Source organism: Aquarana catesbeiana, linkage group LG12 (genome assembly GCF_042186555.1).
Source record: "Aquarana catesbeiana isolate 2022-GZ linkage group LG12, ASM4218655v1, whole genome shotgun sequence".
NCBI classification, from domain to species: domain Eukaryota; kingdom Metazoa; phylum Chordata; class Amphibia; order Anura; family Ranidae; genus Aquarana; species Aquarana catesbeiana.
This window is the reverse complement of record NC_133335.1, coordinates 36,247,007-36,271,912: the sequence shown is the minus strand read 5'-3', so window position 1 is coordinate 36,271,912 and position 24,906 is coordinate 36,247,007. Positions and strand designations below refer to the sequence as shown.

At 44.0% G+C, this 24,906-nt stretch overlaps 1 protein-coding gene across 3 annotated transcripts in view; it reads left to right on the top strand.

Moving 5' to 3' along the window:
- The first annotated feature begins 3,764 nt into the window (after window positions 1-3,764).
- The window catches only part of STX16 (syntaxin 16), a 33,464-nt gene continuing 12,322 nt past the window's right edge, over window positions 3,765-24,906 (top strand). The window contains exons 1-5 of one of the 3 annotated variants that reach the window (XM_073607568.1): window positions 3,765-4,067; window positions 17,875-17,886; window positions 21,392-21,499; window positions 22,148-22,288; window positions 22,372-22,534. In XM_073607568.1, coding sequence (XP_073463669.1) covers window positions 3,948-4,067; window positions 17,875-17,886; window positions 21,392-21,499; window positions 22,148-22,288; window positions 22,372-22,534 — 544 coding nt within the window. In that variant the 5' untranslated portion in view covers window positions 3,765-3,947. The remainder of the gene's footprint in view (window positions 4,068-17,874; window positions 17,887-21,391; window positions 21,500-22,147; window positions 22,289-22,371; window positions 22,535-24,906) is intronic. The other 2 variants (XM_073607570.1, XM_073607569.1) reach the window with 2 other exon arrangements.

The window sequence follows — 24,906 nt, the reverse complement described above, 5'->3', positions numbered from 1 at the left end:
GCTCCTCTCTGCGAGGTTCTGATTGGGCTTAAGTCTGCGCTAAGTTCTGGGAGTCTGGTGTGCATTGACTCTCCGACACCAGGCAGCATTTGTCAAAAGAAACAGGACACTGGGTTGCTTGGAGGCAACAACGGGGGGCCCTCTGCAAGGGTTTGGACTTTCGCTGCTGTCTCTTCGTGTCATTGGTTTTGAGCCAGCTACCGTAGATGGGCACCCGGTTGGCTGCTTCACCAGAGCCCTCCGAAGGGCTTGGACACACCTGTCGATTAATGTCCCACATAATTTCAGCATACCTCGGTATGCTCAATGGCCCTCCTCACTGGTACACGTGAAAATGCTCATCACCGCCTCCGATATAGACACTAGTATGGATTTACGTGCATCGCTACCAAATATCCATAATATCCCTGTAATTATGGATAATCAAACATTAAAATCACTTGATCTTACCGGATCTAACGAATATCAATTAGCCTGAATGATTTTTGGCCAGAAAATTTGATAAGGGGGGCTAACCCGTCCATATGTACCACCTAATATCTCTATTTTGATGTGGAATATCTCTGAAATGATGTAAGATCTAACGTTAAAACCACTTGATCTTACCGGATCTAACGAATATCTATTGGCATGAATGATTTTTGCCCAGAAAATTTGATAAGGGGGGGGGCTAACCCGTCCATATGTACCACCTAAGATCTTTATTTTGATGGGAATATCTCTGAAATTTTGTGAGATCTAACATTAAAACCACTTGATCTTAACAGAACTAACGAATATCTATTAGCCTGAATGATTTTTGGCCAGAAAATTTGATAAGGGGGCGGGCCAGTCCCCCCTCATTGATCACTTAATAAGTCTCTAATTATGTGAGATCTAACGTTAAAACCACTTGATCTTACCTTTGATAAGGAGGGGCTAACCCGTCCATATGTACCACCTAATATCTTTATTTTGATGTGGAATATCTCTGAAATGATGTGAGATCTAGCGTTAAAACCACTTGATCTTACCGGATCTAATGAATATCTATTAGCCTGAATGATTTTTGGCCATAAAATTTGATAAGGGGGGGCCAGCCCCCCTCATTAATCACTTAATAAGTCTCTAATTATGTGAGATCAAACGTTAAAACCACTTGATCTTACCGGATCTAAAGAATATCTATTAGCCTGAATGATTTTTGGCCAGAAAATTTGATAAGGGGGGCTAAACCGTCCATATGTACCACCTAATATCTCTATTTTGATGTGGAATATCTCTGAAATTATGTGAGATCTAATGTTAAAACCACTTGATCTTACCGGATCTAACGAATATCTATTAGCCTGAATGATTTTTGGCCAGAAAATTTAATAAGGGGGGGGGGAGCAGCCCCCCCTCATTAATCACTTAAGTCTCTAATTATGTGAGATCTAAGGTTAAAACCACTTGATCTTACCGGATCTAACAAATAGCTTCCAAAATAGCTAACTGGTCAATTTTTTGATAAGGGGGGCTGATGACGGGTTAGCGCCCACCAGCAAATAACTGTTAATATTGCTTCTTCTGTGTGAGATCTTACGCAAACAACGGTTGATCTAGCCTGATCTAACAAAGATCTAACAAACTGCATTTTTTCAAAAATTTTGATATGGGGGGGCTAACCCGGCAGAGGTTCTTATTCTCGTCCAATTAGAGAATGCTTTGCATTCATTCAAAAAATGCTAAATTTTCTCTGAATGGTGCTCATGTCGAGTGGCAGACCTCCTGTGTTCAGTAAGCAACAGGGCAGCCACTTAGCACAGGTCCCAGAAACCAGTGATGATGACTGTAGTAGTGGTGACTACTACAGTGATTTCTAGCTTCCACAGGGATCCCACAGGTATGGGTCATACATGCTTACATTGGTTCAAGCTGGATTAATGTCACTGTGCAAAAATAGTCGCATCTGGAAGTCAGCACTATGCAGATTTCAGCTGCTCTGTGTTGGCGCCCTCTTACCCAATAGTCTTCTATCGAAAACTTGAAGGAGCCAGGTGGAAAATTGTCAGCCAGGTAGCAGCTGAATCCAGTCAGATGCAGCCACTGCTCAGGTATTCTGAGAATTGTCTGCGGCGGCTGCTGAAACACAACAGGCACAGCAGGGGAATCATCCATCTGCACTGCATAGCATCAATGGGGGATCGATTTGATTTTTTTTTTCATTCAGTCTCACATGGGAAAAGAAGAGATTTGATTGTGTGGTTGATCGGGACTGAGAAGCAGGGACTAGTATAAAGCCATTCCTTGATAACTTGGACCTATAGAACAGCCATGTATTATATTCTCCACCCATACCTCCCAACTTTTAAAATTGAGAATGAGGGACATTTCAGGGAGAAAGTGACCTGCTGCGTGCAAAAAAGTGGGTGTGGCCAAACATGATAGCGGGAGGGGCTTAAGGGCAGTGGTTAATGAAAATACGGGCCTCCTTGTACCTATAAAATATGGTTTGATTGCTGTGCCACAAGCTGGAGTCTCCGGAGTAAACCAACCCTTAGGGAGAGAGATTGGAGCAGGGGGAGGATCACTGCTATATGAAAGGAAGGATCACTATGGTGTATGGAAGAAAGGAAGGAGGGATCCCTATGTCATATGTCAGGCAGGAAGAATCACTAAGGCACATGGAAGGCAGAATCACTAAGGCACACGGAAGGCAGGGAAAAAGGATCACTAAGGCACATGGAAGGCAAGAAGGAAGGATCACTAAGGCACATGGAAGGAAGGAAGGTTCACTATGGCACATGGAAGGCAGGAAGGATCACTAAGGCACATGGAAGGCAGGAAGGAAGGATCACTAAGGCACATGGAAGGCAGGAAGGAAGGATCACTAAGACACATGGAAGGCAGGAAGGAAGGATCATTATGGCACATGGAAGAAAGGAAGAGAGAGAGGGGTGAGATGAGTCACAGACTTTCACTCACCCAAGGCTGGCTGGTCTCCAGAGGTTCAGGCAGTGACATTGTGTGCACTGCTTTGAAACTCCCACCCATACAAAACCCTTCAGAGCCCCAGGATTAGCTGCATGTCGGGGTTTGTGGGTGGACACAGGGGGACATAGGGAGGAGGTGGAGTAGATCTAGCCTCCCTCCTCTTCCAATCTGTAGAGCTGGCAGGTGAGGTGAATCAGGATTGAGTCCGGATTTGTGGGACACCAGGATTTATTTGAAATTCCTGGATGGTCCCGGCAAATCTGGGACAGTTAGGAGGTATGCGGCACTGTCTGGCTCAGTTTGGTTTGCTGTGTTTGACAGGAAAATTACTGGCCAGACTGTGTACTGTACAGGCCCCGGAAGCTCTCTGCCTCTGTATAAGATTACCCCTGGAATTATTTAATTGGAGTATTGTGGTGCTGTAGCCCATAACAACCAAAAACATGTCATTGCAACCAATGATATTTCAGCAATGATTTTTCATTGGCAGTCTGGTTACTATAGTTTGTATAGTGCCCTTTGACCACAGTGATTGTCTATTGGCTACCTGATTCCGGCAGTCAAGACTGGACCCAATCAGCGATCAGCGTGTGTTCCACTTGCTGTCAGATAAAAGAGGCCGATTACTAGATTATCTCCAAACCCCTCCCTTAGCTCGGGCGGCCATTTTTCCGTCGTCCTTACAAAAGATAATATGTATGTCTCTGAAAAAATGTCTGCCGAATCAAAGACCTCTTTGTATTTATATTTCTTCTTTTCTCCTATGACAATGACGCTTCCGCTGCGGCGGATATTGCGTATGCGGTTCCGACTCACGCCCCGCTGCTGGCGGAAGTTAGTGACGACTTTCCCCGGTGCATGTTTCTGGCGGAAGTTCTGGAATGCGGAGTGGTGTCGGTGCCGACGGCTCCGGGGCGTGTAGGCCGCGGGGCCTGGGGCTGTGAGCGGCGGGTAGAAGGGGGGAGGTGGTGAGGGGAACTCAGGCCAAGAACATGGCCACTCGCCGCCTGACCGACGCCTTCCTTTTATTGCGGAACAATGCCGTCCACAACCGGCACATTCTGGCCGAGCAAGTGAGTAATGACGGCGGGAGGGCGCCCGGCCACGGAGCGGTGAGTCTCCGGGTGACTAGACTAGAGTGTGCTGTGATATCTGCATGGAGGGTGGAGGAGCCAACATCAACCGGCCTACCCCACAGGAACCCCCACATCAGGGGACCCCACTATCACCGATCCTTCCCGGGGGGACCCCACTATCACCGATCCTTCCCGGGGGGACCCCACTATCACCGATCCTTCCCGGGGGGACCCCACTATCACCGATCCTTCCCGGGGGGACCCCACTATCACCGATCCTTCCCGGGGGGACCCCACTATCACCGATCCTTCCCGGGGGGACCCCACTATCACCGATCCTTCCCGGGGGGACCCCACTATCACCGATCCTTCCCGGGGGGACCCCACTATCACCGATCCTTCTCGGGGGGACCCCACTATCACCGATCCTTCCCGGGGGGACCCCACTATCACGATCCTTCCCGGGGGGACCCCACTATCACGATCCTTCCCGGGGGGACCCCACTATCACGATCCTTCCCGGGGGGACCCCACTATCACGATCCTTCCCGGGGGGACCCCACTATCATCGATCCCCACTAACACCGATCTTTCCCGGGGGGACCCCACTATCACCGATCCTTCCCGGGGGGACCCCACTATCACCGATCCTTCCCGGGGGGGACCCCACTATCACCGATCCTTCCTGGGGGGGACCCCACTATCACCGATCCTTCCCGGGGGGGACCCCACTATCACCGATCCTTCCCGGGGGGGACCCCACTATCACCGATCCTTCCCGGGGGGGACCCCACTATCACCGATCCTTCCCGGGGGGGACCCCACTATCACCGATCCTTCCCGGGGGGACCCCACTATCACCGATCCTTCCCGGGGGGGGACCCCACTATCACCCATTCTTCCCGGGGGGGACCCCACTATCACCCATTCTTCCCGGGGGGGACCCCACTATCACCCATTCTTCCCGGGGGGGACCCCACTATCACCCATTCTTCCCGGGGGGGACCCCACTATCACCCATTCTTCCCGGGGGGGACCCCACTATCACCCATTCTTCCCGGGGGGGACCCCACTATCACCCATCCTTCCCGGGGGGGACCCCACTATCACCCATCCTTCCCGGGGGGGACCCCACTATCTCCAATCCTTCCCGGGGGGGACCCCACTATCTCCGATTGTTCCCGGGGGGGACCCCACTATCCCCGATTGTTCCCGGGGGGGACCCCACTATCACCGATTCCGAGGTGAATATCTCCTACATTGGTCATCAGTGGGAAGAATGCCTCCATTAAATTGGTGTCCAGTGGGAAGAATGTCCTCCTTAACATCTGTGGTCAGTGGGAAGAGTTTCCCCTTTGTTTTCGCCTCCAGTAAGAAGAATGCTGGTCAGAGGGAAGAATTCTCCTTATGTTGGTGATAAATAGAAAATCCTCCTGAAAAATGGTGACCAATGGAAAGAATGTCCCTTACATTGGTTGTCAGTGGGAAGGATGTCCTCCCTACATTGGTCATCAGTGAGTAGAATGCTCCTTTTAGTGGTGGTCAATAAGAAGATTGTCCCCCTGACATTGGTCATCAGCAGGATGTCCCCTGCATTGGTGATAAGAAGAATACCCTCCCTCCATTGGTGGTCATTGGGAAGAATGTCCCTTACGTTGGTGACCATTGGGAAGATTATCCCTTAGATTGGTGGTTAGTGGAAAGATTGTCCCTTATGATGTTCATCGGGGAGAAGATTGTCCCTTACAATGCTAATCACTGGGAAGAATATCTCATTACGATGATGGTCAGTGGGAAGGACGCCCCCAGTAGGCCCCATTCACACCTGAGTGATTTGAAGCTTCAGCAGAAGCACTTCAATGCTCAACACTAGAATCTTCATTATATTCATTGGTGCCCATTCACACCTGAGAATAATGTTATTTGAAGCTTGTTGCTCCAAAAAGTACATGAACTTCTTATGGGGTACATAGAGTTACGTGTTTGGGCACCAATAGACTTTATTGGGAGCATCTAAAAAAAATGTGTAAAGGGTACATTTTATAGCCTAGTAGCTAGCTTTCCATTGGCTAAAAAAATCATTTGAAAAAACCCAGACCTGAAGCATGCTCTAAAATGCTTGTACACTTGTTTTTTTTTTTTTTTAAAAAGCCTAAAGATGCTCAGCTTAAGTGTGAATGGGGCCTTGCAAATAGCTAAAAAGGTCATTGGTGTCAATCAGCTAGCTCTGCCAAATGACGTATGCCCCAGAAATATGGAGGCTCATGAGGTGGGGGGGGGGGGGGGGGGTCAGTCAGCCACAGCTCAAGAAGCCCTGTTTGAGATTTGCAGGTCTATAGGGCCACCCACCTCGCTGACCCAACATACCCTATACCAGTGATGGTGAACCTTGGCACTCCAGATGTTTTGGAACTACATTTCCCATGATGCTCATGCACTCTGCAGTGTAGATGAACATCATGGGAAACGTAGTTCCAAAACATCTGGGGTGCCAAGGTTCTCCATCACTGCTCTATACAATGGAGTAGTCCTCATATACACACTGTATTCACATTCCCCTATAGTGTCACCCACCTCACTGACTCCATATTGACCTTTTGTAATATACTGTATTGTAATGATTTATATCATGTCCTCATCTCTTGTGCACTGTATATATTGATACAACAGAAATACAAATATATATGTTTTCCCTGTTACAAAGAAATGTATACAGCAACAATAAGATAGTGTAGGGTAGAGGCCCCCCTCTATACAAGCTGACGGTACAGAAGAGTCATTCTTAAATAAGGTTCCTGCAGAGGTTGCTAGTAGGGATGAGCTTGGATGTGGTCCAGATTCGGAAGGCAGCTGTCAGCGGCGGGCCAATCTGCTGTCAGCGGCGGGCCAATCTGCTGTCAGCGGCGGGCCAATCTGCTGTCAGCGGCGGGCCAATCTGCTGTCAGCGAGGGATTCCTTGCCCTGCAGCTTCACGTACACAGAAGGATGGTGATGCTCCCGACATCATTGACTTAATATTGCCACCAGGTGATATTAGGTTAATTATGTGAAGGGCATCCCTGACTCGGGATGGGAATGATTAGCTCACTTTGGGTTTGGACCAGACCCAAGCTCATCACTAGTTGCTGGGGTTTCCTTTTGTTGTGTCTGATTGATCTCCAGTTTGATGGTGCATATATAGTTCCAGAGCCAGCTGCATGACACCATTGATCTTTTTAGACTCTGCAAGGAGGACATTCTTCCTAGATGAAAAGCCAGATTCACACAGGCTTCAACTTGTATAAGAGCAGTGTGAACAGTAAGCTTTGACAAAGAATTTGCAGAGCTGTCAGCAAGCTTTGTTGAAAGTACCATTCATCCCCAGTTTGTAAATGTTTAAACACAGATCCTAATGGGACCATTGATTGCAACTTAAAGCAAGCTGCTTGCAGGTTTTCAGCAAGCTTCAAGAAGTACTGAAGCCTGCTAACAGCTTGTTTAAAGTGACATTCAGCACTTCCATTAGGATATGTATTCGACATTTACAAATTGGAGTTTGCTGAACGCTATGCAAATGCTTTGTCAAAGATTGCTGTTCACACAAGCTGAAGCCCGCGTGTAACTGGTTTTAGCGGGGGTTTCTCCAAGACCTGAAAATGATTTGATGGGCTCCTCTGGGGTAAAAAGGTTGAGAAAAGGCTGCTCTTGAGGGATAATGCAATAAAAAGTGCATTGTTATAGGGTAGTGCAAAGAGGATATGTTTCCTGTAGTAGCTAATAAAATTTTAGTGTTTTTTTTTTTTTTTTTTTGTTTGTTTTTTTTTAGATCATTGAAGTATGATTTTTGATGAGCTACGATGGTTTTCTGTGCTTGTAAAGATACCTGTTCATATAACAGTGATGGAGCCATGGCTTTATTGTGAAATATTGTTGGATGCTGATCCAGGAATCACATCTTGTAGCTGGATAACTAGCACAGGACTATCTGCAGACCTGGAAGTCCCAGTATGTTCTTTTGTGGCATGACAGCTGCAGAATCAAAGGTTTCTTGACTCCATTCTGCACCATTAAAAGTAAATGTTAGTAAAGAAATGCAAAGTGATGTAACCCATACCAATCCGATTGTATAGATCAGGGGTCTCCAAACTTTCTAAACAAAGGGCCAATTTACTGTCCTTCAGACTTAAAGGGGGCCGGACTGTGGCCATTGGGAGTAGAAAGGGTCCCAACATCAGTAGGAATAAACAATACCCCATCTTTAGTGTCAGTGGGAGGAATAGCGCCCCATCGTTTATGTCATTGGGAGGAAGTGCGCCCCACCATTGGTGTCAGTGGGGGAATAATGTCCACTGTTGGTATCAGTGGATGAGACTAGTGCCCCAAGGGCCAGATAAAAGCATGCAGAGGGCCACATCTAGCCTACAGGCCGCAGTTTGGAGACCACTGGTATAGATAACAAGTTTAGGACCACAGTCCTTCGTATGTAGATGAAAAGGCCTCAAGGACATGTATTGTACATGACTGATCATACTTGAAGTAAAGCCGTGTACCTTGCTATGTTGGGGTTCACTTGGGTACAGACTGTTGTAATTTGTGTGTTGGTGCGTTTTTCTGTCAGTTTATTGCTTCCCATGTGAGAACAAAAACATGGCCGGTTTTGACAAGGTAACTTCACAATTCATCCACCAGTGATATAACAATGCGCTGTGAATGGCCGCAGGTATTTTTTTTTAGATTTTTCACTCTTCTGTTGGCTTTCTAGAACCGTGGTTCTCAACTCCTGTCCTTAGGACCCACTAAGGCTCTATTCACACTAATGTGTTTTTTTGATGCATTTTGCAGAAATACATGGGAATTTTTTAACATGGGTTCCTATGGAACATGTTCACATCAATGCATTTTTGTGCCTCCGTTTTTGGATAGGGTCGGGGACTTTTTTTCATGCAAAATGCAGCGTTTTGCATGTAATAGAATTCAATGGACCTGCATCCAAAACGCAAGTACCACGTTTTTGCTGCGTTTTTGCCGTGTTTTGCGTTTTTTTTTTTTTTGTTTTTTTTTTTTACAGTATAAAAAAACACTGTAAAAAAAAAAATGCAAAACGCGGCAAGCACTGTAAAAAGCACTGCAGAAACGCTGAAAAGCAACATGCATAGATGTGAATCGAGCCTAATGCCCCGTACACACGGCCGGACATTGATCGGACATTCCGACATCAAAATCCTAGGATTTTTTCCGACGGATGTTGGCTCTAACTTGTCTTGCATACACACGGTCACACAAAGTTGTCGGAAAATCCGATCATTCTGAACGTGGTGACGTAAAACACGTACGTCGGGACTATAAACGGGGCAGTAGCCAATAGCTTTCATCTCTTTATTTATTCTGAGCATGCGTGGCACTTTGTCCGTCGGATTTGTGTACACACGATCGGAAATTCCGACAACGGATTTTGTTGTCAGAAAATTTTATAGCAAGCTCTCAAACTTTGTGTGTCGGAAAATCCGATGGAAAATGTGTGATGGAGACTACACACGGTCGGAATTTCCGACAACAAGGTCCTATCACACATTTTCCTTCGGAAAATCCGACCGTGTGTACGGGGCATAACAGGCCAGGTTTGCAAGATAACTGAAATGCATCACAGGTGATATCATTTTCTGCTCAGTAATTGCAGTATTCTAGTCTGCATCTCCCCAAAGTAATACATAAAACCTGGCCTGTTAGTGGGCCCTGAGGACTGGAGTTGAGAACTACTGTTCTAGAATGAGATCAGCAACAGGAGCAATCTTTTTGCTATGGGTTACATCATACGCTAATTACGCTTTTTGTCAAAATAAGCCCCTGTGAGTAGCTGTTACTTGTTTTGCTGAACAAATCCTCTTAAAAAGATACAGAATGGCGGCTCCATCCGGACCTGGCATGGTTGCATGAATGGCTTTTGTGTGCACACCTGTCCGAGGCGTGACCGGGGAATGTATACAATTCACCATACCTGTCAATCTGTAAATAGGATATACTGACGTTTCTGTGTTCTTAACTTTTTTTTTTTTTGCTCCCTTTGCTGTCTACTCGGAGGTACATTGTTTGTCACAGCAGAGCCATGTAGAATTTAGTGCTATAGCTTTGCCTACGTAGCTGTGTAGTTGCCATCTGTAAAATCCTCTTATTTTGCTAATCATGCATGTGTAATGCAGCCAGAAATCCAGTGCTAGGTGCTGTTTACATGTATATCATACCTTCAGGTAGGGCTGCAACTAACGATTAGTTTCATAATATATTAGTTGGCCAATTTATTGTTTCGATTAATCAGTTAATATAATAGAAAATATATAGTGTAGCGCTGTGTGTGTGAATATTAAGGGGTAAAAAAAAGGTGAATTAGGCTCGAGCCATCTTTGGATGGCCAGCAAGTGAACTAAAATAATTGAAAATTGCATATGAGTAACTAAATACAATCAAAAGTGCACTAAGTGTTACACAATGACATGTAAAATATAGTGATTGTGATAAACCAGTGAAAAACAATATGGTAAACAAAACCAAATTATAAATAGGTAAAAAATCAACCAAAAAAGTCCATAGATGTTGGAAATTGTGTTCCTAGTAAAAATCAAAAACCACCACCAAAAGTCTCTGAGGGTTAACTGATGAAAACAACAATGGAAAGCTTCTGATAGATGGAAGAGTAGAACACCAAATGAATGGGACGTCTAAATATGTGACAGGACCATCACCGGAGCATCAGAGGAGGCTTACCGGAAGCAGGTGACTTGTAGAGACATACGTCTTACAAGTCTCAGAAAGCTTATTTAGCCACCAGGGCTGGCGAGATGGGTCATCAGGTATCCTCAGCTTCAAATGGGGGAGGGGGGAAAGATCTCATCACAGCTTCGACCGTCCAAACGTTTCAACAGGCCAACCGGATGTTTTTAGATACCATGAGAGAAATAAAGCTCACATGGCATGATATCGTTTAAAAAAACATTCATTTATTAAAATAATAAAAAGGGACAATCACATGATAGGAAATCGTAAAACAGCTCAAATTGTATCAGTCGCGGTGATCGTAGGGTCCACCCAACATGTTTCGGCTAACGAGCCTTCATCTGGGGTGTGGAGCCCCCCTATCTCACCGCTATTTAAACCAGAAATGACCCCCACTGGGAGTGTCACAACACAGGAGTGCCCGACTGATGTCACTTCCGGTTATCAAATTGATGTTAGTTCGTGTAAAATACATATACAATGTAGAGAATGCAGTGAGCAGTATTGTACCGCTAACACCAAAAATGGGAATCCCATTTTTGGTGTTAGCGGTACAATACTGCTCACTGCATTCTCCTGCACTCCTGTGTTGTGACACTCCCAGTGGGGGTCATTTCTGGTTTAAATAGCGGTGAGATAGGGGGGCTCCACACCCCAGATGAAGGCTCGTTAGCCGAAACATGTTGGGTGGACCCTACGATCACCGCGACTGATACAATTTGAGCTGTTTTACGATTTCCTATCATGTGAGTGTCCCTTTTTATTATTTTAATAAATGAATGTTTTTTTAAACGATATCATGCCATGTGAGCTTTATTTCTCTCATGGTATCTAAAAACATCCGGTTGGCCTGTTGAAACGTTTGGACGGTCGAAGCTGTGACGAGATCTTTCCCCCCTCCCCCATTTGAAGCTGAGGATACCTGATGACCCATCTCGCCAGCCCTGGCGGCTAAATAAGCTTTCTGAGACTTGTAAGACGTATGTCTCTACAAGTCACCTGCTTCCGGTAAGCCTCCTCTCATGCTCTGGTGATGGTCCTGTCACATATTTAGACGTCCCATTAATTTGGTGTTCTACTCTTCCATCTATCAGAAGCTTTCCATTGTTGTTTTCATCAGTTAACCCTCAGAGACTTTTGGTGGTGGTTTTTGATTTTTACTAGGAACACAATTTCCAACATCTATGGACTTTTTTGGTTGATTTTTTACCTATTTATAATTTGGTTTTGTTTACCATATTGTTTTTTCACTGGTTTATTATCACAATCACTATATTTTACATGTCATTGTGAAACACTTAGTGCACTTTTGATTGTATTTAGTTACTCATATGCAATTTTCAATTATTTTAGTTCACTTGCTGGCCATCCAAAGATGGCTCGAGCCTAATTCACCTTTTTTTACCCCTTAATATTCACACACACAGCGCTACACTATATATTTTCTATTATATTACTCCTACCTGTGTCTAAGAGGTGTGTTAGCTGCTTACTGTGTAACCATCTTCACAACACCATTGGTGCAGCGCTGTACTTATTCTCCATCGATTAATCAGTTAATAACCTTAAAGTGTGGTGTATAATTTAGTTACTATGTAAAGTTTAAAAAAAAGGCAATTTTATTCTTAAATATCTCTATGTAGTGGTAAATGTAAATAACCAACTATATGGTTAGGGAGTAAAATCTGTAATCCACTCTGAGAATAACAGACAGAAGAGATATACTGTATATACTATTAGAGGAGATATACTGTATATACTATCAGAGGAGAGATATACACGATCGGACTTCTTGGCGGAAAAAGACGGCTTGGCTTACATACACACGGTCACGCAAAAGTTCGCTGAACTTATGACCGTCAAGAACGCGGTGACGTACAACACTACGACGAGCCGAGAAAATGAAGTTCAATGCTTCCGAGCATGCGTCGAATTTGTTTCCGAGCATGCGTAGGAATTTTGCACGTCGGAATTGTCACTGACGATCGCATTTTCGGATGGGAACTTTTCCCGACCGAAAAATTAAGAACCTGCTCTCACTCTTTTGCTGGCTGGAATTCGGCCAGCAAAAGTCCGATGGGGCATATACACGGTCGCATTTTCCGACGAAAAACTCATCAGTCTTTTGCGGGCCGAAATTCCGATCGTGTGTACGCGGCAATAGAGGTTGAATCTAGTAAATATCATCAGACTCAGAGATCATTTTTTTTTTTTTTATTTAAAAGAGAAAAAAAGTTAAGCTGCGTACATGAGCAGAATGTCCGACAGAAAAAGTCAGACGGAAGCTTTTCATCGTCTATTCCATTCGTATGTGTGCCTCATGGGACTTTTTTTTTTCGAAAATTCTGACGGACCTAGAAATGGAACATGTTCTAAATATTTCCGACGGAACCAATTCCTATCGGGAAAACTGCTCGTCTGTATGCGGTTCTGATAGAGCAAAAACGACGCATGCTCTGAAGCAAGTACGAGACGGAAGCTATTGGCTACTGGCTATTGAACTTCCTTTTTTCTAGTCCAGTCGTACGTGTTGTACGTCACCGCGTTCTGGACAGTCGGACTTTTGGTGTGACCGTGTGTAGGCAAGACCGCTTGAGCAGAATTCCGTCCGAGTTCCTACGGAGAAACCTTCGGAGTTTTTATTCCGACGGCAAAATCGGTCGTGTACAGGGCATTAGACTGTTTTGCAGATTTTCAAACAGAACTGTAATATATTATATGCTGGCCATACAAAAACGATGTCTTCTTTCAAAATTTTTTTTCATTTTAAGAACGTTCGGTTTTCTAATCGTTAGTGGGGTTGTTTTGAACCACAGTGATGGGAAAGTTTAGAAATCACAGAAAACTTCTTGGTCAATTTTCAGAAAGTGTATGTGGTTTCAGTGCAGAAATTACATTCATTTTTAAAACAGAATGTTAAAAGCAAATGAAAATTTCAAACATTCTTTCAGCGAATGTACAAAGATTTCTTGTATGAATATTCTCATCTGAAAATTGATCGGTGTGGCCAGCATAAGGCTCGGTACACATCTATGCAGTTTGCTTTTGATCTGTTTCTGCAGTGCTTTTTGCTGTGCGTTTTGATTTTTTGCGGACATGATTTTGCTGCGATTTGCATTTTTTTTTTATGCCTTTTTGGCCAATTTGTTGTTGGGCAGATAAAAAAAAAAAAAAAAACACAAATTGCTGCAAAAACGCATTACATGCTTCTCTGCAGCTTCTCCATTGAAGTATATTAAACCAAAAAAGTACAATTTTTGCGTTGGGGAAAAAGTCCCTGACCCTTTCCAAATACGCAGCAGCTGAAAAAACATAGATGTGAACGTTAAATGAACTGTAGTGCGTTTCTGCAAAAAACACATAGGTGTGAACCAGACCTAAGACGTTTAGTAACATAATGGGGTTAAAAAAAATATATAGCCATTTATAGTACAAAAAGAGAAAATAATCGCTACTGTAAGGGGTTCATTTTTTTTTTTTTACTGTGTAACAGTGAAAGTAATATTTACAGTAGCGATCATTTGTTGTTTTTGTACTCTAAAAGGCTAATCTTAGTTTTAACCCCGTTATGTTACTGGTCGATTAATCGATTATGAAAATAGTAATTGATTCATTTTATAATTGATTAGTTGTCGATTATTCGATTAGTTGTTTCGGCCCTACTTTCAGGGCAAATTTCACAAAAAGCATTCTTTTTTTGTAAAAACAAATCTCGTGGTATATAAAGTTACTATTATGAGCCGTAGACATGTAGAAGAATTAAAATAAGCTAGGCTCCAAAAAAATGAAAAGTATCCGGAATCTGCTACAGTTCAACCTTTTTTATTGCATGTTCCATAAAATCATCACAAGAGAAATTGGGATAATGGTGCTGTCAGATAGTATGTATAATAATCCATCAAGTCCTTTAACCACTTCCGGACCGCCGCACGCCGATGTACGTCCCTACTTTGGCTAGCTGCCATAACCCCGGTATCACCGTGTTCGGCCGGCGGTACGGTACAAGATAAAAGTGGTCTCTGCGGCGGATTCGCCGCGAGATCACTTTTATCGGAGGTGGGTGAGGGCCCCTCCCGCCATGATCCGCTGCGGTCCGGAGCTGTCGGCAGTGGAGGAGGCGATCACGTCTGTCCCCTGGGCTGAGATGGAGACGAGTGAGGGGAAGATGGGCCCCCACCCGTCTCCATGACACTGCAGGGCGGAAGCGACGTCATAGCTCTTAAAGGGCCAATTTATTTTGTTTATTTTTTTAAATGACAATTTTTTTTTTATTATTGTTTTTTCGTGTAAATATGAGATCTGAGGTCTTTTTGACCCCAGATCTCATATTTAAGAGGTCCTGTCATGCTTTTTTACTATTACAAGGGATGTTTACATTCTTTGTAATGGGAATAAAAGTGAAACTTTTTTTTTTTTAACAGTGTAAAAATAAAAAGTAAAAAGTAAAAGGTAAAATAAATAAGAAAAAAAAAATGTAAAACGTGCCCCTTCCTGCCGAGCTTGCATGCAGAAGCGAACGCTAGCCCTAGCTCTCCTCTGTAACGCAAAACGTGCAACCGGTAGAATTTTTTTAAATGTCGCCTATGGGTAAGTTTGTCGCCATTCCACGAGCGGGTGCAATTTTGAAGCATGACATGTTGGGTATCAATTTACTCGGCGTAACATTATCTTTTACAATATAAAAAAAAAAAATTGGGCTAATTTTACTTTTGTCTTATTTTTTAATTTAAAAAAGTGTATTTTTTTTTTTTTTAAAAGTGCGCTTGTAAAACCGCTGCGCAAATACGGTGTGACAAAGTATTGCAACGACCGCCATTTTATTCTCTAGGATGTTAGAAAAAAAATATATAATGTTTGGGGGTTCTGAGTAATTTTTTAGCAAAAAAAAACTGTTTTTAGCGTGTAAACACCACGTCTAAAAAAGAGGCCCGGTCTTAAAGTGGTTAAGTGGAGTACTCCGTATGAATGCATAGAGGGGCTGAGATGGAGAAGGGAGACCTGTAATATAGTGTAACAGTCCAGAAATCAGGACAAGCCTTTCTAGGGGAAGTTGAGAGCAGACTCCAAATATGCAAAGAGAAGAGAAACAGACGCCTTTAAGTTAGAACTGTAACATTTTAATATATTACAGGTGCATTATCCACTTGCATAGAAGTTAGGGAGGTAAGGCACGTGTCCATCCACGCGTGGCGTCTGTCCCTGCACAACAGCGTTCACACAGCTATCTTAGCCTAGAGGAAGGGCTATCCTGACCAGCAGGATCTCTGCAGCCAGAGAGGTGGAAACGAGACTTGGATTCGGCTGATGGTGAAGGCTGGAACGCAGCGTCAGGCGTGATGACGTCACTGGTGGGTCGCCCAGAGATCCTGCCGGTCAGGATACCCCTCCTCCAGGTTAAGATAGCTGTGTGAACGCTGTTGGGCAGGGACGGACGCCATGCCAGTGTGGATGGACATGTGCCTTATCTCCCTAACATCTATGTAAGTGGATAATGCATCTTTATTATATTAAATAGTACAGTTCTAACTTAGAGGCGCTTGTTTCTCTTCTCATAAAATCATCGCAGTCAGTGTGGAGTACAGATAAAAGTTAACGCGTTTTGCGCTACAGCTAGCGCTTACTCATAACCTCCTGGGATGAGGTTATGAGTAAGCGCTAGCAGTAGCACGAAACACCTTAACTTTAAGCTGTACCCAAAAACGGTCTGATGATTTTATGGAACGTGCAATAAAGGTGGAACAAGTACAGCGGATTCCGGATCCTTTTCTTTTTTTTTTTGGTTGCTTATGAGCTGTTCTAGCACCTTCACCCCAAGTGGCTAGTAGATGGACGGCTGATGACTCTCCTGGAGCAGCTTTGCTTGTGTAAGCGCTAGGCTCCAATTTGAGTCACGGTGATCTTAAAGTGTATATCCTGCCAAACCAAAGGACTAGAACCTCTTCCTAGGGCTCTAAAGCTACCATACATGGCTCAGGTTTTTGGTGGCCCTATTGCACTACCCGGTTAAGAAAAAAAAAAAAAAAAAAAGTTGATTTTTTTTTTTTTTTTTTTAATAGACTGTTGTCAAAGGAGTCAGGTGGAAAATTGTAACACAAACAGTGACTGCATTTAATAAGATGCAGTCACTGCCCAGCCTCTGCACCTCATCCGATCAGAGAACGCTTTGCATTCATTCAAAAATGCAGAGCAAAGTCTGAACAGCACCCACACTGAGTAGCTGACCTCCCGTGTTCATAAGGCTGGCCACTCCACACAGGACCTGGAAGCAAGTGAAGGTCACTTAAAGTGATATTAATGCCTCACTTTGTTATTAAAATAATATATATATATATGTTATACGTACCTGCTCTGTGTAATGGTTTTGCACAGAGCAGCCCGCATCTTCCGTTTCTCGGGTCCCATGCTGGTGCTCCTGGCTCCTCCCTCACAGCAAGCAGCTTGCTGTGGGGGCACCCAAACAGGCGTGCTCCCGACCTGCGGCTCTGTGTGTTCATTTACACACTGAGCCGTGGCTTGGCCCCGCCCCCTCTGTCTCCTGTTTGGCTCACTGGCTGTGATTGACAGCAGGAGCTGCCAGTGGCTCCTGCTGCTGCCAAAAGCCACTTAGAACTGTGAGTCCCCGGAGAGGTAAGGCTCTCGTGCACATCGCTGGATCGAGAGGGGGCTCAGGTAAGTATTGGAGGTTGCTGGGGGGGCTGTTGCACATAGAAGGTTTTTTACCTTCATGAATAGAATAGGAAAAAACCTTGTGCTTTTTCAACCACTTTAAGTAGCGGTGTCTGGTATTGTATATACATAGGTACATTAGTCCAGCCTGGACCACTGTAACTATGCATTATATAGACTGACCTGGACATTTTCTGTAACAGAACCAATTTATTTTTAAAAGCAGTAATATAGTATGTCATAGTTTTAGGCTTGTTCTTTTGCTAGGGCCTTTTATGTGTTGTAAATCAAAAATCCCAATAATCAATCTGTTAATCGGTGTTGGTGACCTTCTAATAATTGTCATTGATGATCTTTTGTCCTTTCCCTTTCTTTGCTGTTGTCTGCTCCTTGCCTCCCCCTGCCTTTCATCTGATGAACTGCAATCCAGGAGCTCGATGAGGTATAGTGTCTCCTGCTAAACCTGATTTATTTTTTTTTTTTTTTTTATCTGATTTTCCACATTCATTAATCTTCATGATTTGTTGTGATTTTTTTTTTCTATCAGTTTTTGCCAAATTGAGCATTACTTTTTTGCACCTTCTCTCAGCATTTCCTCTGCTAAAAATACCGTACAGGAAACCAGTCACCTAATTGTGTTCAGTCCGACTTTATACCAGCTATAAGTGACACATTTACAACTCCTTTCCATTGACACATATAGGAATTTGAAATCATCTAAGAAGTTTTAAATGAATGATAGTATGAACACCCCCCACATATTGGCACAGAGCATGCTCACTTTTGCCTCGTTTCCACTGAGCGGATCGGTTCGGATCGGGTTGGTTCGGTACGCTATTTTGAGTTTTTCCATTATGAAAGCGGCCCATACAACCGAACCGTACCACAGCATTCATGGTCCTGCTTCAGATGTGGGGCCATAGAAAATGGTACGGTACGGTTAGGGCGGAGCTACTGGCATCACACGATACATTCCACTGATTGGCGGACAAAAAAAAAAACGTCAATGCTCACGTCAAAGGCATTTTTTCTAAACCCCGTATGGCCCCTAGCGGTCCGACTTGCAGTGGAAACGCTCACCTGAATAGGCCGGACCATTCTAACCCTTCCAAACTGTACCGACCCGAACCGATCCGCTCAGTGGAAACGAGTTTTGTCTTTGATGCCATATCCAGGCAGATACAGATCTCTAAACGTTCTTCTGGATTTTAAAGCGATATTTCCTGGCCCCTTGGTGTTTTGACACTGCATATTTTTGATTGGCCTAAATATGAGTTTGTTGCTTTGTCTGATCTGTAAAGAATCTTTACATTCATGAACATTCAGGAAAATTTTAAGAAAAAGATATCGGCCAGTTTGCCCAGTCCTCAAATCATTTTGCTGATCTCTATTAGAGGAAGACATGTTCAGCTGAAAATATATTCCTCCTTATAAATAGTGTTTGCACTCACTAACTTCTGTGCTTGGGGAAAGGGCATCAATTACTAAGAAAAGCAGCCATCTTGGTACACACACAGCTAATTTCTTCATTGACATTGGAGAATTTTGGAGCAATTTTAGGAATTGCATGGAGCAACAAATGTGATTACACTAAAGATCGGCTGCAGGAATTCTATGCTGTTTCCCATTAATCAGGTCTATCATGAATTGAGGAAACTGCGTCCCTGATGCTGTTGTCTGCATAGGTTTAGGATGTTGTGGCAGGCAGTTCATTGCAGGCCATGGAACCTACCCTATCATAATATCAGTGTTGGTAAAATCAACGGAGCCATGTAATTAAAAAAATAAATAAAAGCCTTAAAACTGATTTCCAGCTTTACTTTTACTTTGGCTACTTAATTTTGGCCAAACTGGCCCAAAAAACACTTAGGTGGCTGGTAAATTTTAGCGCTGGTTCACACAGGGGCAACACGACTTACAGCGCGACTTAGCAAGGCGACTTCAGCGCGACTTCAGCGCGACTTCAGCGCAACTTGGGGCGACTTACAAGGCGACTTCAAGTCGCCTCCAAGACAGGCGACTTTCCAGTGGCCAATCAAACTACAATCCGCTCTGGGGGAGGGAGGGGTTTGCTTGAAAAAAACATCTTCTCTTCCTGTGAAGTCGCTTCACTATAGACCACGATCCGACTTGTAGGCGACTTCCATTGAAATCAATGGGTACAAGTCGCCTACAAGTCGCCTTGAAGTAGTACAGGGACCTTTTCTGAAGTCGGAGCGACTTCAGTAGCGTACATATAGACGGCTCTCATTCACTTACATGGACTTTCAGATGTCAAGCGACTTGGGGCGACTTGAGGTCTGACAAGTCGGATCCCAAGTCGCGGTAGTGTGAACCGGCACTTAGGCTACAGAAGAAAAGAGGTGCCAGGAGAGGAGGTGGTTGCTGGAAGGAAAGTACAGCAGATTGGTTCCACTGATTGCCACCCCTCTTCTCCAGGTTCCTGAGCCAGCAATCAAGGGGTGTGATCTACCCGCCACCTACACGTGATCGATTGGGTTGCTGTCTTCCTGTGTAGGAGATGGTACGTTTGGGTGAGCTTGTTAAAGTGAGAGTAAGGCTGGAGATGAGCTTTAAATAAAACTAGAGCATTTCTTGTTTGGACCTGCTGTGCTGTCATTGGAAGCATATACCGGTGTTCTGTCAAAATAGTCAACTCGTCGGAAACTACAGCTACTTAACTTCCGGTTTATTTAAACCATCGGTAATTGGAGATTTTGACTAATTGCTGTTTGGACACAACACTGGCAACCGAATAGAGGCCGGTGCGCGATATTATGAATGGAGGTTGTTACTCCGCTCTGATACTAGCCAACAAAATGTCTGACTCTGAGGTGGCGACAACTTTGTCCTCGTTAGCTGCTGTGCTGTCAAAACGGCTAAATCTTCTTGTACCAGACTGTATTCGGTTGCCGGTGTTGAGTCCAAAGAGCAGTTCAGGAAAAATCTCCAATTACTGATGATTTAAGAAAACCGGAAGTGACGTGGTTGGTGTTTCTGACCAGTTGGCTAATTTGACAGAACACCAACCTTCCACTTAAATTTTCCTCCTGTCTCCACATGAATTTGTCCAACTATGAGTAAAAGGCTTTCGAGTCAAGAAATTAACCTTATTTTTTAGACTCAGTGGAGTTTAATTACTAAAGCTGGAGAGTGCAAAATCGGGTTCACTTCTGCATAGAAACCAATCAGCTTCCAGGTTTTAGCCCACGTTCACACTGAATGTGGGTTTGAAATTGTGCGAGCTCAGCTGAACTCGCGTGATTTCAAACCGGCATTTCCGTCCGACTTCGGGGGGGGGGCATTTGAGAGACATATGTGCGCGTTCATACACAGATGTCTACTGAAATCCCCCCCAAAGTCGCCAAAAGTAGTGCAAGAACTACTTTAGGGATTCAGTGCAGCGTCGCAAAGTCAGAGTCGCACCGATGCGGACGATGCCGTTACCAGCAATAGGCTCAGATTTGACATGTCGAATCGGCCCGATGTGAACGGGGGCTTATTGCCAAACCTTAATTGAACAAGCTGAGGTTAGGATCTGATTTCTTTACCATGCACAGCGGCACCAGATTCTAAATACATCAGTTTTAGTAAATCTATCCCAGAGAGTCTAAATACACAGAATCGATCAGAAACGTTAAACTTTGCATAAAGAAAGAAAAAATCATAATCGACGAAGCACAGTGATTTGTGACGAGGATAGTTCAGTTTTTGGCATTAACAAATAAATATTGCAGATTTCCTAAAGTGACCAAACTGACTTTTCCTACCCCCTCCCACACTTCAGGGTCAGTTTAAGGGATCCTTTATCACTTGGCTTTCCCCCCACACACTTAACTCACGTTCTTCTGTTCACACCAAAATCACGCCCCACAAAGATCCCAGCCCCAGAACAGGCTGTAAGTTGCATACATGTGATCGTATTAATTTTTCCTTGTCCTTTGCAGCTGGCAGATGATCGCATGGCCCTGGTGTCGGGCATTAGCCTGGATCCAGAAGCTGCCATCGGCGTCACAAAGCGCTTGTCTCCAAAATGGGTGGATGGAGTGGAGGAGGTAAGATTCCTAATTTTGAATCGCTACAAAAGTTGGTCTCTGGCACATCAGAGAAGGTGTATTTATTTGTGCATGTCAATGTGTGCTCAGCTTTAATAATTTAAAGGATTTTTGTTATACTGTCTTATGCCCCGTACACACGGTTGGACTTTGTTCGGACATTCCAAAAACAAAATCCATGGATTTTTTCCGACGGATGTTGGCTCAAACTTGCCTTGCATACACACGGTCACACAAAGTTGTCGGAAAATACGATCATTCTGAACGCGGTGATGTAAAACACGTACGTCGGGACTATAAACGGGGCAGCAGCCAATAGCTTTCATCTCTTTATTTATTCCGAGCATGCGTGGCACTTTGTGCGTCGGATTTGTGTACACACGATCGGAATTTCCGACAACGGATTTTGTTGTCGGAAAATTTTATATCCTGCTCTCAAACTTTGTGTGTCGGAAAATCTGATGGAAAATGTGTGATGGAGCCTACACACGGTCGGAATTTCCGACAACAAGGTCCTATCACACATTTTCCGTCGGAAAATCCGACCGTGTGTACGGGGCATTACAGTTCCACGTTGTCGTTTTTTATTTTTCTGTTTTTTTTTTAAAGGTGGATTACATTTGATGCTAACTTTTTTTCCTCCTGTAGATCAATTATGATATCACACGTATTAAACAGAAGATGAAGGAGCTGGCCAGTTTACATGACAAGCACTTAAACAGGCCGACATTAGATGACAGCACAGAAGCAGAGCACGCTATAGAAATCTCGACTCAGGAGATTACACAGGTAACGTGAAGTGACTTTCCTGCGATTGTTTCAGGGTAGTCCATGCCCACCCTCTTGCTGAAGGTTTATGTTCTCTTCTTCAGATGTTCCACCGCTGTCAGCGGGCAGTGCAGAGCATACAGAGCCGAGCACGTAGCTGCACAGAGCAAGAGGAACGGGTGTTACGTAATGTGGTGTCTTCACTGGCCCAGTCCCTGCAGGATCTTTCAACAAACTTTAGGCATACTCAGTCTGGATATCTCAAGAGTATGTATTATTCTTTACAAGATAAGCCCTGGGTTTAAAGGTCATAACACTGAATTTGTTGCTAGATTCAGACCAGCCATGTCATATACCTGATTTAATTGTTGCTTAGCTGGGCAGATTAGTAGGTTTGAGAAAAAAGATGATATGCCTGTGGGCACCTTACAACTGCTGCTGGCTGACCGAGAAAAAGTTTTCTACAATTTACTAGACATTTTGTTTTTCTCCCGTGATTAAACACATTTTAGTGTTTTCTGCCTCTGTGCATCAACTGCCTGAAACAGTTCTACACAACAAACCTATAGAAGATCTGACTACTGTCTCATGCCTATGGGTAGTCTTAGAGCAGTCAGTTTGGACCATCTCCACAATGGGTTTGTCTCAGGTTCATGTGTTTTTTTTTTTTTTGTTTTTTTTTGTTTTTTTTTTTGTTTTTTTTTGTTTTTGTTTTTTAACGTCTATCCCTAGCTAAAACTTAAATTGTCAACCTAAGAGGCATAGGGGGCCTCAGCTGGGACCCCCGACAGCTTTTTAAACATATCAGAGGAGATGGTCAGAGACTGTGAACAGACAACAGGTGTAAATGGAGACTGAATACACACTGTAGAAGTCAGTCAAAGATCAGGGATATGCAACATAAGATTGCTAGGGATCACTGACATTACAGCTTCTTATTTGAGTGAATGGTTCTACTACTGACTGCTGTAAAGGGTAGCACAGCAAGTGCCAAAGGACCGCATATGGCCCTGGGGCCACAGGTTGGGCACCAGCTGAGTAGAGAATGGTAAATCTTTGACCGTTTTTATTTATTGCTGTCTTTATCTTGTTGGAAAGATTTTCCTTTACTTCCTGTTTCAGAGATACCACAATGAATGTGAGGAAGCCCTCTATTTGGACAGTTGTGAGCTTAGCAGGAGTTCCCATTGGAAGATTTACTCTCTATTTCTGTTTCATTGGCAATTGTAAAATGTTATTTCCCAGCACTTTGTCTTGGTGGCATATGTCACCAGCATAGATAGAGAGTGTGACTAACCCCAATGGGGCACAACCAGCAATAAAAACCTGAAGTACATATAAATTTGTGCACTAGTGCAAAGGGGTAGAGATGCTGATAATAGTAACAGCAGCTAAGCACAATGTCCAGAAACAGAACACAAATAAATATAAACACTAATAGTGCAGCGCTGAAAGAGGTGTATATTGATGGAGCATAAGACAGTCCATATGGAATAACTCCCAACTCCAACCCAGTACTTCACAGTAGAATGGAAGAAGACATCCCACACGCTGTGAAATGGAGGAAAGGATAGCAGAGGTGTCACCAACAATGATTTCACACCGCGCTTACAATAAGAATTGTGACCCCCTGTAAAAGAGTGGTCAAATGCTCTTCAATTACAGTAAGCCTTACTCGAAACCCAGCTCAATCCTCCTCCTCACCGCCAGATAGAGTGGAACAAACACAAGTCTCTGTGCGTGGATAGATCATCAGGAGAGGTTCGAAACATTCAGCATAAAAGATAAAAACGTGCCAATATAGTGTGATGCCGTATAACTCTTTTAATGTTTAAAAGGCAAAAGTTCCACTCACTTGAATCGCTTAGAAACAGACATGTAGATACAGCTGTACAATATTCCAGGAAGTAAAATGGCCGCCATCGATCGCGCGTGCATGGTAGCATGTGTGCGTAGCTCAACCCGTCGCGTTTCGTCATACATGACGTCATCGGGGGCACACCAATTTATACCATTTGGAGACCCTGGAGGATCGCTGCGATTGGACCACTCCTCAATGACGAGGCAGACCCAATCGTCCTTTATGCTAATGTTATTTGAAAGGTCTATGACACCTCGTCGACACCAGCATATAAGCCCGTGCTCATATTCACTGAAAAATTGCCCAGCCCGACCACAGCACCATCTAGAGGAAAAACACTAATATGTATGCTTTAAAATATAATGTTGTTTTTCCTCTAGATTGCGCTGTGATCGGGCTGGGCATTTTTTAGTGAATATTAGCGCAGGCTAATATGCTGGTGCTTTCCCAGTGGCTGACGTCAGCAAGGTGTCATTAAATGGTTCAAATAACATTAGCATTAATGGTGATTGGGTCCGCCTCGTCAGTAATTAGTGGTCCAATCGTAGCGATCATCCTGGGTCTCCAAATGGTATAAATTGTCGTGTGGGCATGCCCCTGATGACATCCCGAATGACTAAACGCGTCAGTTGGAGCTAAGCACACACGCTAACATGTTAGCATGGTCAATGTTGGCCATTTTACTTCCTGAAATAGTGTACAGCCTGTTTCTAAGCAGTTTATGTGAGTGGAACTTTTTCCTTTTAAACATTAAATGAATAAATACCAGGAGGGAGGC